General features: G+C 35.7%; 1 protein-coding gene across 7 annotated transcripts in view; it reads left to right on the top strand.

Annotated features, from left to right (window-relative positions):
• Positions 1 to 14301, top strand: part of ASCC3 (activating signal cointegrator 1 complex subunit 3) — a 325213-nt gene that overhangs the window by 14929 nt on the left and 295983 nt on the right. For 5 of the 7 annotated variants that reach the window (XR_014806468.1, XR_014806467.1, XM_084961380.1 and 2 more), the window contains exons 2-3: positions 6985 to 7115; positions 10048 to 10198. Coding sequence is in view for 4 of the 7 variants with exons in the window: in XM_021090356.2 (XP_020946015.1) it covers positions 7026 to 7115; positions 10048 to 10198 (241 nt within the window). In the remaining 3 variants the exon portion in view is untranslated. The remainder of the gene's footprint in view (positions 1 to 6984; positions 7116 to 10047; positions 10199 to 14301) is intronic. The other 2 variants (XM_084961374.1, XM_084961361.1) reach the window with 1 other exon arrangement.

Genomic DNA, 14301 nt, shown 5'->3' with positions numbered 1-14301 from the left:
GTCTTTTTGCCTTTTGTAGGGCCGCCCTGCAGCATATGGAGGTTCCTAGGCAAGGAGTCTAATCAGACCTGTAGCCACCGGTCTATGCGAGAGCCACAGCAAAGCCAGATCCGAGCTGCATCTGCAACTTACACCACAGCTCACGGCAACGTCATATCTTTAACCCAATGAGAAAGGCCAGGGATCGAACCCTCAACCTCATGGTTCCTAGTCGGATTCGTTAACCACTGTGCCACGACAGGAACTCCTTTAGGTTCATTCTTATCTCTCCTGTGTTCTCAGGGATCCTACTTGCTTAAGTCATAGTCTTTCTTCTGGTTATTCAACCTTTCTCTTTCTCTTGGCCCTTCTCTGATTATAGAATTATGTCACCTTGTTTCTGTATTTCCCAAAACTCTCAACCCGTATATTTCACTATTTTTTTTTTTGCCTTTTCTCTTTTTCTTCTCAGCCAAGTTCATTGAAAGAGTAGCTAATACCCATTTTATTTCCCCATTTTCTCCATTTCCATTTATCTTTCAACTCACTGAAATTTGCTTTCTCCCACCATTTTTTTGGAAACTATGTTTACTAAAGTCATCTGAGACTTGAGGGTGGTTGTGTACACTGGACTCTAGCATAGCATTTGAAAGTTTCTCTTTTCTCATGATACCACTTTCTTCATGACAGCTCTTTGCTGATCTCTTCCTTAGGACTCTGTCATTGGCTTTCTACTGTCTACCATGAAGAAATTTTTAGGAGTACATAGATGGATTTCGTGACATTCATGTAGCCTCTGAAACGAATTACAAAAATGTTTTTATGTGTGTATGTCTGTTTTCTTAGGGAGAGGGTCCCCAGGTTATATATAAATAATTTAATTTAAAGAGTTCATCTGTGCTTTTAACTACATTGAAGTGATAACACTAAATTCTGTATTTCCAGCCGAGATCTCTGAAAGGAAACCCCAAACTGTATATCCCACTTGGTGGCCCACCACCAAAACTTTCCAAAGCAGAATTAGTCTTCTTTCCTCTTCCAATATGTGCTCTATACCTACATACCCTACTGTTCTGCCTCTCCTGAACCAGAAATATGGGGGTCCCGCCCCTTTCTCCTTTATTGTCACTTCCTGTCCTTCAACTATATTCTCTCTCAAATATAAATATCTCTAAAATCCATCCATTTCTTCTTTTCCCTGCCTCAGTTGTATCCGGTATTTCTTGCCTGGTTATTGAAATAAATTAGCAACTGCTGTGCTTTTCTCTAGTTTGAACCTGCCTTTAATCTGTTCAGTACACTTAAATCGTAGTCATTTTTCTGTAGTGTGTTTTTTTTTTTTTTTGTCTTTTTATGGCTGCTCATGTGGTATATGGAAGTTCCCTGGCTAGGGGTTGAACTGGAGCTGCATCTGAGACCTGTTCTGCACCTTGTGGCAACGCCGGATCCTTAATTCACTGAGTGAGGCCAGGGATTGAACCCACATTCTCACGGATACTATGTTGGGTTCTTAACCCATGGAGCTGCAATGGAGAGTCCAAATTTTTAAATCAGGATAAGAAGTCTTAAAATGAGACATATTATTGAGTCTCTGCTTACTTTTTTAATATTTCGTTAGTCTCCAAATGTCCTATTACATAGGGGTTTTTAAGCAATAATCTGTTATTTTGGTTTTCCTCTTAATATAAAGATGTATAATTAATATATGTATCTTAATATACCTTGTTATATCCTATACATATCTCTTAATACATATTATATATCTTATATATATCTTAATATATCTACATATATATAATCTTAATATATCTTAATATAAAGATATATTCCAAGGTAAAGAATTTTTATAAGCAATAATCTATTGTTTTGGTTTTCCTCTTAATATAAGGAAATATATAATATAAGGAAATATCTTAATATATCATAATATATCTTATATATATTTAATATATCTTTTATATATAAATAAATCTTAGTATAAAGATATATTCCAAGGTAAAGACTTTGGAAGAACTTTTTCTTCATTTTAAGGCTAACTCATTCAAGTCCTTTAAATCTCACCTTCCTTCTTAGCTACCTTCCTTCCTATCTTCTTATGTGTTTTTCTCTTGCCTTCCCACAGTTACCTGCATAGTTGTTACAACTGTTTTTCTTTCTTTTCAACTAGACTGTAAACTTGTAATTTAGGGCAACTGCAGTAATACTAAAAATGCTTTTCTTTTTTTAATCTCTAGAACCTTACATTGTTATCTGATATATAGTGGGTGATCTATAGATATTTGCTGATTAAATGAATAACCAAAGATTTAAAATTTGTTTTCTGAGTTTGACCATTATGCATTTGAAATACCCTTAAATATTGGTCATCTTTTTACTGGTACAAAATACAGTAAGTTTTGGAGAATAGAGTTCTGCAAACTCTGTCTATACCTAGTACCAAGCACAGTTCCTGTTAGACAGGAGATACTCAAATGTTTGTGAATGATTTATAGATGACTATGAGGAAATGAGCTGTTACATTTTACAGTGTTAGTCATTTAACTGGAGAAAGTAGATAAAACCAAATTAGAAAATCAGGTAATATGCTTGACTTCATTTTTTTGATAAGTATAGTTCATACTGATTATTTTGATGTGTACTCAGGGAGCTTTAAAATTTCTTTTTCTAGTATAGTGTATAACAGTGTACATGTTTTCTACTAGTGTAGTGTATAGCAGTATGACCTCATTCCCAGGCTCTACTGTTAGGTCTCAGAGTTTGGGTGTCAGAAGAACCTTGGTTTTTTAGGATTTTCTAGGTTTGTGAATTAGAATAGAAATCAATGAAGTCTTACTCCCTGCTTGTTTAAGAGAGGGACAGGGCATTCAGACTACTGTGAGGTATGTCAAAATGATGAAAGTCGTGTTTCCAAATACCCTATTAATTCCTAAGACTTTGCCTGAGGCAGAATATTCAGTATATCTTGTTCTGATGTTACATTTGAAAGCACTAACTGTGTGGTAAAAGGTAGGTTCAGAGGCAGAACATGGTTCAATTTAGTGTCAAGACCTTTCTTTAAAGACTTCTGACTTAATGTCAGTCATCATGAATAGGGTTCTAGTCTCTGCAATCTCTCAAACTAGGTAGAGAATTTAAACTCCAGTGCCCTAAGGCATCCACTGTGTGCTTTACTTCTCAATGGAATATATATATATTTTTTATGACCATGCCAGCATTTTTTTTTTTTTTGGAAGTTTCTGCATTTTTCTTTTTTTTTAATTACTCAGTGAATTTTATTACATTTATAGTTATACAACAATCATCACAACCCAATTTTATACCGTTAGCATCCCAAACCCCAGCCCATCCCCCCACCCCTAACCTCTCTCCTTTGGAAACCATAAGTTTTTCAAAATCTGTGAGTCAGTATCTGCAAAGGAGTTCATTGTGTCCTTTTGTTAGATTCCATGTAAGTGATAACATATGATGTTGGTGTCTCACTGACTAATTTCACTTCGGATGATAATTTCTAGGTCCATCCATGTTGCTGTAAATGCCGTTATTTCTCTCCTTTTAATGGCCGAGTAATATTCCAATGTGTATATGTACCACATCTTTACTCACTCCTCTGTTGATGGACATTAAGGTTGTTTCCATGTCTTTTGTACATAGTGCTGCAATGAACATTGGAGTACATGTATCTTTTTGAGTCATGGTTTTCTCTGGATAGATGCCCAGGAGTGGGATTACTGGATCGAATGGGAGTTCTATGTTTAGTTTTCTGAGGAATCTCCATACTGTTTTCCACAGTGATTGCACCAATTTACAATCCCACCAACAGTGTGATAGGGTTCCTTTTTCTCCACACCCTCTCCAGCACTTACTGTTTGTAGACTTTTTGATGATGGCCATTCTGGCTGGTGTAAGGTGGTACCTCATAGTGGTTTTGATTTGCATTTCTCTAATAATGAGTGATGTTGAACATCTTTTCATGTGTTTTTTGGCCATCTGTATGTCTTCTTTGGAGAACTGTCTGTTTCGATCTTCTGCCCGTTTTTTGATGGGGCTGTTTGTTTTTTTGGTATAGAGCTGCAGGAGGTGTTTATATTTTGGAGAATAATCCCTTGTCAGTCACTTCATTTGCAAATATTTTCTCCCATTCTGTGGGTTGTCTTTTCGTTTTGTTTGGGGTTTCCTTTTCTGTGGAGAAACTTTTAAGTTTAATTAAGTCCCATTTGTTTATTTTTGTTTTTATTGTCATTATTCTAGGAGGTGGATCTGAGAAGATATTGCTGTTGTTTATGTTGTTTGGCCTATGTTTTTCTCTAAGAGTTTTATAGTATTCAGTCATATATTTAGGTCTTTAATCCATTTTGAGTTTTTTTTTGTGTGGGGTGTTAGGAAGTGTTCTAATTTCATTTTTTTCCATGTGGCTGTCCAGTTTTCCCAGCACCACTTATTGAAGGGACTATCTTTTCTCCACCATGTATTCTTGCCTCCTTTGTCATAGATTAGTTGACTGTAGGTGTGTGGATATGACTACACCAGTGTTAAAGTTCCTGGACCAGAAATTGAATCTGAGCCTCAGCTGTGGTCTACACCACAGCTGCAGCAATGCTGGATCCTTTAACCTACTGTGCTGGGCTGGAGATTGAACCCATGCCTCCACAGCAACCCGAGCTGCTGCAGTCAGGTTCTTAACCCACTGTACTATGGTGGAAACTCCTTAATGGATGGTATTAACTGTGTTCCACCCATGGGGGAATTGAGAAAAAAGTCACTTAATTCACTTTCAATAAGACTTAATTTTCTTAGATCCTCATTGAGAAAGACTACTGCAAAGCAGATGGTGCACCTAACTCAAGCCACTAAATTCTTAATATAGATGGAAACTCTTTGATTACTATTTATTTGAGGCAAAATTGAATGGTGACTTCAGAATAAAAGATACCACCCAGTGGTTTTGAGTCTCGTCTTGACCTGTACATCACTGGAGAACTTGTTGAAAATATAAAATTCGTGTGCCCCATATTAGTACCATCTGATCTAATGACTCAGAAAGTTGGTGGTAAAGAGTAGGATGGTGGGGCTCAGCAGTTTGAGAAGCCCTCCGGATGACTTTGATGCACACTATAGTTTGAGAATCTCTGGGCTGTCCACTGACTCCTGCTTTTATTTCTTCTTCCAAAGGCTCCAGAAAGTATGTTATCTAGTGTTAGAAAGATCTAGATGTGATTCCCAGAAATGCTTTCTTAAATTCATTCCCAATGTGTAGTTGAAATTTATAGTTGAAATTTAAAGTCAGCTAGCTGGGAGTTTTTTGCAAATGGGATCATTTTACTTTTTTTTTTTTTTTTTTTAAGGAAATTACTTTTATTTATTTTTATTGTTTTACAGCAAACTAATTTGGTCATCCTGAGCCCAAGAATGATTTCTACACCTTTAAAAGTGTTGGTTTTGTAGTCGTTGTTGTTAAAAAGGAAAAGAAAGCAAATATGTAACAGAGACTCTGTGACCTGCCAAACCTAAAATATTTACTCTGTCTTCTTCTGCAAAGTTTTTGGTCCTTGATCTATATGATACTTACTTTTTGACATTTGTTGAGATTTACTTTATGCCCTAGTATGCATAAACCATTTAAAATTGTCACAAATATACTTGCAAAAATGTTTTCTAATCATTAGATGCAGGTGTGTGTGTGTACCCATATATATGCACATGTATCTGTATATTAGGTTAACTAGTAATTTACTAATTTTAGTGCTCAAGTTCCTATTTCTTTGAATTTTTTGTTGATTCAGTCTGTTGAAAATTGATCAATTATTGAACTTTTTACATTATTCTGGAAGCTTAATTTATTTTGAGGCTATTTCATAGGGGAGAATATATAAATATATTAGAGATAATATATAAATAAGATAATGTCAAATTTTAATTAGTGCCTGTAAAGAGGATTGCAATTTTGTACTTTGATAGACAGTAACTGGGTAGCTGCCCTGTCTTGGATTGAGTGGTTAAGAAATGTCCCATCTCAGGAGATATCTTTTAAGCCAAGATCTCTGTGTTTAGGAGTCATTTATATGATCCTCAGAAGAGTATTCCAAGTAATGCAAATGCGTGAAGGTAGAGATATACTTGATATTTTAAGAAGGGAAAAAGCCAGTGAGACTGAAAGCAAAGGGTTAATGTGAGATGAAATTAATGGGCATAAAATAAAATTGCAGAAAAAGATGGGCAAGTGCTTTCATCTCTCTCATTATTATTGGCTGTAGTAACATAATATTTGAGGCCTATATTTGGGAATCTTTAGTATTCATTTGGAAGTGATATTAATAGTAGTACCCACATACAAGTGGTTGTTTTTGTTTTTGTTGTTTTTTTTTTTTTTTTGCCACGTTGTGTGGAAGTTCCTAGGCAAGGGATCAAACCCTTGCCACAGCTGTGATCCACACTGCTGCAGTGACAGTGTTGGATCTTTAACCCAATGAAGCACAGAGGAGCTCCAAACACGTGGTTTTTTTTGTTTTGTTTTGTTTTGTTGTCTCTCTCTCTCTTTTTTTTTTTTCGTCTTTTTGTTTTTTGCTATTTCTTGGGCCGCTACTGCGGCATATGGAGGTTCCCAGGCTAGGGGTCGAATCGGAGCTGCAGCCACCAGCCTACGCCAGAGCCACAGCAATGCGGGATCCGAGCCACGTCTGCAACCTACACCACAGCTCACAGCAACGCCGCATCATTAACCCACTAAGCAAGGGCAGGGACCGAACCCGCAACCTCATGGTTCCTAGTCGGATTCGTTAACCACTGTGCCACGACGGGAACTCCTCTTTCTCTTTTTTTTTCACCTATAGCAAGTATATTATAGCTAAACTACTTGGGTAGAAAATGCGTCAAGAGAATTTTTCAACATTGGTAGCAATTGCTTTTTAACTAACTGGTTTCTTTTTTTCTCGTACAGGCCAATCTGTTGAGTTTGATTACATCTCCCACCTCCTACCTTCAGATAAATATCATCTTGTTTTGTTTTAGTTTCAGGTTTCTCCTTGTATGGATCACTGATTGAATAATAGATGGCTTTGCCACGTCTCACAGGAGCCTTGCGCTCCTTTTCAAATGTCACCAAGCAAGATAATTATAATGAAGAAGTGGCTGACTTACAGGTAAATTTTTTAGATGACAGCCATTATAAACATGAAATATGGGCAAATATTTGACATCCTTTTTCTCAGTTCTGCATGTATTTTTAAAAATGTTAAGTTTTATCTTGTTTGGTGTTACAACCAAGAAGGAGAATGGGTGTATTGATATTTGCTATGGAAGTACTTATCTTAAGCACTTAAGACTAAGCTGTCAAAGAGAAGAAGCAGAACGATGATATTGAATCCTTGTTACTTTTTCTGTTCGAAAGGTTCCTACCTCAGTTAATTTGATCCAATAATTTAGTCTGGATCAACTGAATAAGTTTTTAGGTCTGGTAAAATTCTAATCAAACAGTCAGAAACAGTATATGTACTGTACCATGACAAATATGAATATTAATCTCTTAAACTCAGTGGCTGTCTTGTAATTGACTTCTGTTTTGTCCTTATCATTGATTGTGAATGTTATAGACCTAAAGGTTCATGAACCTTACATATGAAAGAATGAGTCTTATAATAGAGTAGATGAAGAAACCGGCCCTATGCTGTTTTTTTGTTTTTGTTTTTTTTTGTCTTTTTGCCATTTCTTGGGCCACTCCCGTGGCATATGGAGGTTCCCAGGCTAGGGGTCGAATCTAGCAATGCCGGATCCTTAACCCACTGAGCAAGGCCAGGGATTGAACCCTCAACCTCATGGTTCCTAGTTGGATTCATTAACCACTGTGCCACGATGGGAACTCCTGCAAGAGAGCTGTTTTTTAAAAAACAGTAGTCACTTTGCTGATTCCTCATTTGACTCTACTGTAGAATATTAATACTGTTTCCTAGCGGGTTGGAATTTTATTACTTAAAGCCCTTACAGAGTTTTATCATTAGTGGTTTTACTTAAAGATTGATACTAGGAAGAAAAGATGTGTAACAGTCTTGAGGTAGATTTTTTTCCTCTAATGATGATATAGAATTTTGTTACACACAAAACAAATTAACCTTCTTTATGATTGGAACTATTTTACATTTTCACAGCAGTTAAAATAAGGATATATTATATACAACCAATTAATATATGCTATCTTATTTCCTTTCTTCACCTAACACCCTTTACAAGTTATTTTATGTTAGAGATACAACAGAAGATTTTAAAATTTGAAAGTATATAAGGACTACATGCTTGTCCTGTGTCATTTTATTTGATTCTTGTAGGCTTTTTTTTTTTTTTAGGGCCACGTATGAGGCACATGGAGGTTTCCAGGCTAGGGGTCGAATCATAGCTATAGCCGCTGGCTCATACCATAGCCACAGCAACTCGGGATCTGAGCCATGACTGCAACCTACACCACAGCTCACGGCAACACCGGATCCTTAACACACTGAGTGAGGCCAGAGATCAAACCTGCATCCTCATGGATGCTAGTCAGATTCGTTTCCGCTGAGCCATAACAGAAACTCCCCTTGTAGGCTTTTAAACAGTTCTTTTTCTCTTTGAGGAAAGAAAGTGGCAGATATAATGAGCCTTATTTTAATTTTTTTTCTTGGGAATTTCCAACATATTCAAGAAAGAGAAAAGTAGCATGAACCTTTGTGTACCTACCTGTGACCTATCATAACAACTTAATTCACCCTAGAGGCCAATCTTAATTCATCTCTACATTTGCCTATTTTCTTCTTCCTGGACCTAGATTAATTAGCTCTGTTTGAATTTAGAAAACTGAGGCAAGGAAAAAATAGAGAATTATAAAAGTAATAGGAATGTTATCAGTACAACAAAGAGGAAAGTTACAGTTTTCTTTCTGACCCACAACTTTTCCTTTGATCAAAGGACAGCATGAAGTTTAATCCATGGCCCAAGTCCATTGATATGAAGTAAACTTTTTATTGCTTTCTGTGTCAGTTCTTTTTTTTTTTTTTTTCTTTTTTTTCCCCTTTTTTGGCTGTACCTGTGGCATATGGAAGTTCCCAGGCCAGGGATAAAATCCTAGCTGGAGCTGTGTCCTGGGTCACAGCTGTAGCAACACTGGATCCTTAACATACTACATCAGCCCAAGGATTGAACTGGTGCCTCCACAGAGACAAACCAGATCATTAACCCACTGTGCCACAGTGGGAACTCCCCTGTGTCACTTCTTGAGAATTTGTAGTCTCAAGAAAGTGTATAGATAAGAATCTGTTGGATGCCTAAAGTGTTTTAGAATCAGACTTAGGAAAGCAGTGCTGATTTGAGTATGTTGTACTCATCATAGGAATTTTATTTTCTTTAAATGCCTTTCATTTAAAGCATGATATAAAACTTTTTTTTTTTTTTTTTTTCTTTTTTTGTCTTTTTTGCCTTTTCTAGGGCTGCTTCCAAGGCGTATGGGGATTCCCAGGCTCGGGGTCTAATTGGAGCCGTAGCCACCCGCCTACGCCAGAGCCACAGCAATGCAGGATCCGAGCCGCGTCTGCAACCTACACTGCAGCTCATGGCAACACCGGATCCTTAACCCACTGAGCAAGGGCAGGGACCAAACCCGCAACCTCATGGTTCCTAGTCGGATTAGTTAACCACTGCACCACGACAGGAACTCCAATATAAAACTTTTTATACAGTATGGTCTAAGTTATGTTAAAAATGAGTAGGAGAATGGAAAAGAGGTACATGAGATGTTACCAATTGTTATCTGGATGTTGGACTTCCTGCCTTTTAGTTTGCTGCATTAAAATTATTTCATAATGAATATTCATTATGATTAAACAATACAAAAGAAGTTCTTATTAAATTTTTAAACAAATGGGATTTTTTAAAATCATATTTAAATAAAAATCCTCTTGGGAGCTATAAATTTGCATGTGAGTAGATACAATTTTAAATTCTTGTGTGTGGTGCCAAGTTGTATAATATAATGCAAAATATATATAATGAATGATAGATCTGAGAAAATTTTTAACCAGTATGTCTGTATTATGCTGTCTGTTTCAGATGAAGCGGTCTAAACTTCATGAACAAATTGTAGGTTTGGACCTGACATGGAAGAAGATAGTAAAATTTTTGAATGAAAAACTGGAGAAGAGTGAAATGCAAAGTGTAAATGAAGACTTAAAAGACATATTGCAGGCTGCAAAACAAATAGGTATAGTTATGTTTTGCTATTTTTTTTAAACCACTAAATTAAAAAGTAGATTCCTTTTAAGCTATTTACTGTATAACGAAAGGTTAAATTTTCCAGGAACGTATTCATAATTATGAGACAGTCTTTTCTATAGAAGGAGCTTATGATTCAGGGAGACAGAAGTAAACCAGTAATTATAATACTTTCAAACCTGAGGGATTTATAGGAATTTAGAGTTTTAAATCACTGTATTTATGGCAATAAGGATAAGGTAAATTAAAAACTTAATGTAATTGGAAAGAACCTTAAACACTACGTAGCTCAGTCTCCTATGGATTCCTGCCTAGCACACAGTGAAGGCTAGTACTAAAACTCAACTTTTCTTCAGTTCCTGTCACACATTAACATTCTCACCAATTGATTATATTTGAAGGACATTATAATTAGAAGTTATAATACCTATGCTTCACACAGGTTACTTCCCCAAGGTTGGAAAGAGAACAGAGCAAAATAAATGACTCTTTAATAAAACATCTGCGTTTTTTCATTGAAATTCATTGTTTCATTCCAGACTTTTTTAACTTAAAAGCATAGTTAGTGCTTCTGCTGGTCTAGATTTCAAATTCAGGTTTGTACTTTCCAGAATTCAGACAGATAACTCTCATCCTATGTGATTTGGCCATCACCTTTCTATCCTCAAGTCATCCTTGCTTGTGCTAATGGTGCTACCGCCACATGGCCTTTTCTTACCTCCTTAAACCCACCAGATCAGTGCCTATTTGGAGGTCTTTGTTCATTCTCTTCCCTGTGCTAAGAATGTTCTTCTGTCCTAATCTTAGAGTGGTTAGATCCTTTCTTGTTCTGAGCTTACCTAAAATTATTTCCTTAATGAGACCTTCACTGACCATCCAATCTCACGTTGTTAACCAGTCATTTTTTATCTTGTGACCCTTAGTTAACATTTTCTCCATAACATTTATTATCTAATATTTTGCTTGTTTGATTATTGCCTGTGTTTTGCTACTGGGATGTAAGTTTCATGAGAAGAGGATCTTATTTTTTCTTGTTCAACACATTCCATCCCCAGTGCTTGAAGTAGTGCTTGGCATACTTTAGAGTCTTAATAAAAATTCACTTGATAAATAAATGAAAAAGTCTTAGGTGATTTCTTGGTAGAAGGAAGATTTAGATCCTTACCTTACCATATGCTGATTGGCAATTTTCTTCCTTTCACCAGCTTTGGAAGGTGTTCGTATTATATCTCATACACTTGAAGACTTTTTATTTATGATCATCAAATATTAGAATTTATTATTTGGATATTTTGACTTTGATGTATCATTTAATTATCACTGGTTTGTAATACAGTATAATGTTGAATTTAATGTTCTCTTAATTTTATTTTTTGCCACATTTTGTAGTTAGATGATCTTTTGAAGTTTAGGGGCTTAAGTAAGAATTGAGTTTTTCGAGCCTAGGGAGTATAGAGCACACTTTGATGCAGTTCGTGATAGCATTTGCTATAGAATCATACTTTATATCTTAAGAATATCAAGGAAGTTCATGTTCATTAGAAAACAGCAAAAATGAAAAGTCTCTCATCTACCTAGATTACTTTAAGTAAGATCTTAATCCTATTGGACTTCACTATCTCCATTTCTGAGGTGTTAGAATTGTTAGACAAGAGGAGGGGGTATCCGACTCAAGTACTTTTCAAAAACTATGTCCTTCCTCTTCTTTAATTCCATTATAAAAATAACTCAGAACACTTAGCAAAAACAGTATAAAATATTGAGCTTATTCAGTACTGTGACTAAGTTATTTCTTAATTAAATGATGTGGAAAGTAAGATTTTTAAGAAATAAGTTATTCTTTACATTACTTTCCCAGATATCTCTGATGAGTAAAAAATTACAGTTTTAAATAGCTAATTATTAAATGTAATCCCAGGAGTTTTGCCTCTTAGCAAAATGTCTGATTCATATTCAGGGACTAATCTATTGACTAATATGTTGAAGGAACTGATTATTTTTATTTTTTTAATTAAAAATTTTTTATTTTATATTGGAGTATAGCCGGTTTAGCATTGTATTAGTTCTAGATATACAGCATATTGATCCAGTTATACATACGTATATCCATTCTTTTTCAGATTCATTTCACATTGAGGTTATTACAGAGTATTGAGTAGAGTTCTCTGTTGAGTAGAGTTATATAGAAGGTCCTTGTTGATTATCTATTTTGTATGTAGTACTGTGTATATACTAATCCCAAACTTCTAATTACTCCCTCCCCCCGTCTTTCCCCTTTGGTACCATAACTTTGTGTTCTTTTTTTTAAATTTATTTTTTAAAGTATAATTGATTTACAGTGTTGTGCCAGTTTCTGCTCTACAGCATAGTGTCTCAGTCATACATATATATTCATTCTTTTTCTCATACTGTCTCCCATCATGTTCTGTCCCAAGGGATTGGATATAGTTCCCTGTGCTATATAGTTGGACCTTAATTGCTTATCCATTCTAAATGAAATAGTTTGCATCTATCAACCCCAAATTCCCACTCCCTCCTTCCTCCCACTTGGCAACCACATGTCTAAGAACTGATTATTTTGGGATGTAATGTCTCAAGAGAATATTTTCATGACAGATAAAATCTTAGGGTTGAATTTAGGGAAGTGCTTTGTATTATCTACTTTTAAATGGCACGTTTAAGTTGAATAACTATTAACTTTTGTAAACTAATAATTCACTAGTAGTCATCCACTCTCTGAATGAACATACTGCTGATACTGGAAATGAAATTAAAACTAGCAGCATTGGAAAGATTAGTCTTACGGAAAAATGTCTTTGTGATTTCTCATTACCTCTTTTACACAGGTAATGTTGCTGTAATTGTGTCAAGAAGGTGGAACAAGAGAAAAAAGAAAAAAGAACAAGGACTTAATATTTCAATTGAGTATTTTAGTGTGAGGCACTTGTTTAAGGTCATGTATATTGACCAGTTTGAGGAATAGTTATTTTAAGCTGGAGGGGGTGTCAGGAAACATCTCGTCTAATCCCTTCATTCTGTATGTGAAGAAACAGGGTACATGAAGTTTGAGTGAATCTCTTGGTTGACTTGTAGCACCGATAGGCCTAGATCCAAATTCTGAAATGGAGACATGATGGAAATCCTAGATTCTTTCCTTTTAGTCAAAGGTTCTGTTCTGTCAAGCCCACTTTTCAGCTATTTTTTTCTAATTTAATTTTTATTTTATATTGGAGAATAGTTGATTTACAGTGTTGTGTTAGTTTCAGGTGTATAGCAAAGTGATTTCAGTTATATATACACGTATATCTCTTCTTTTTCAGGTTCTTTCCCCACATAGATTATTACAGAATATTGAATAGAGTTGCCTGTGTTGTATAATAGGTTCTTGTTGGTTATCTATTTTATATGTAGTAGTGTGTATAGGTTAATCTCAGGCTCCCAGTTTATCTCTTCTTCCCCTCAGCTGTTCTTAAATTGTCTCCCCCTCATATTTGCCATTGCCCTAGGGCTTTTACGTATCATGTCTGAGCTACTGCAGTAACCTATTGCCTGAGCTACTGCAGTAACCTGTTGCCTCAGTCTTCCTCTCTTATTTCAACTTTTTCACTGTCACTAGACTGATCTTTGTGAAAAGCAAAGTTCCTTTTGATCTGTGCTTTACTCTTCATGACAAATTTCTTATAATGGGAGAAATTCACCTTTAATGAAGTGAAATAATTTACTTTTTCACCTTATAATTCCATCACGTGTAACCTTTTTTCACCTTATGATTCCTAATGTTTACTATCTTGCCTGAGCAGCACTCACTGTTTTTTCTCTCTGTCATTTATGTATTAGAATAACTTTCCCCATTATGTCCATCTAGTAAATGCTTCTCATCTCTGAAGAAATGACTTAGGCTTCATTCATGTCCTCTGTTACTCCTTCGTAATGTTAGTAGACAGTGATTTACTAGAAAGTCGTCTAGGAGTTCCCATCCTGGCTCAGTGGAAATGAATCTGATTAGCATCCATGAGGATACAGGTTTGATCCCTGGCTTCGCTCAGTGGGTTAAGGATCCAGCATTGCCATGAGCTGTGGTGTAGGTCACAG

The sequence above is a fragment of the Sus scrofa genome, chromosome 1 (genome assembly GCF_054392235.1).
Source record: "Sus scrofa isolate SSC_HxYL_T2T_F1_AM1 chromosome 1, Sscrofa_HxYL_maternal_Yorkshire_Landrace_v2.0, whole genome shotgun sequence".
NCBI lineage: Eukaryota > Metazoa > Chordata > Mammalia > Artiodactyla > Suidae > Sus > Sus scrofa.
Note: the sequence above shows the minus strand (reverse complement) of the source record. Positions and strands in the feature narration are given on the sequence as shown.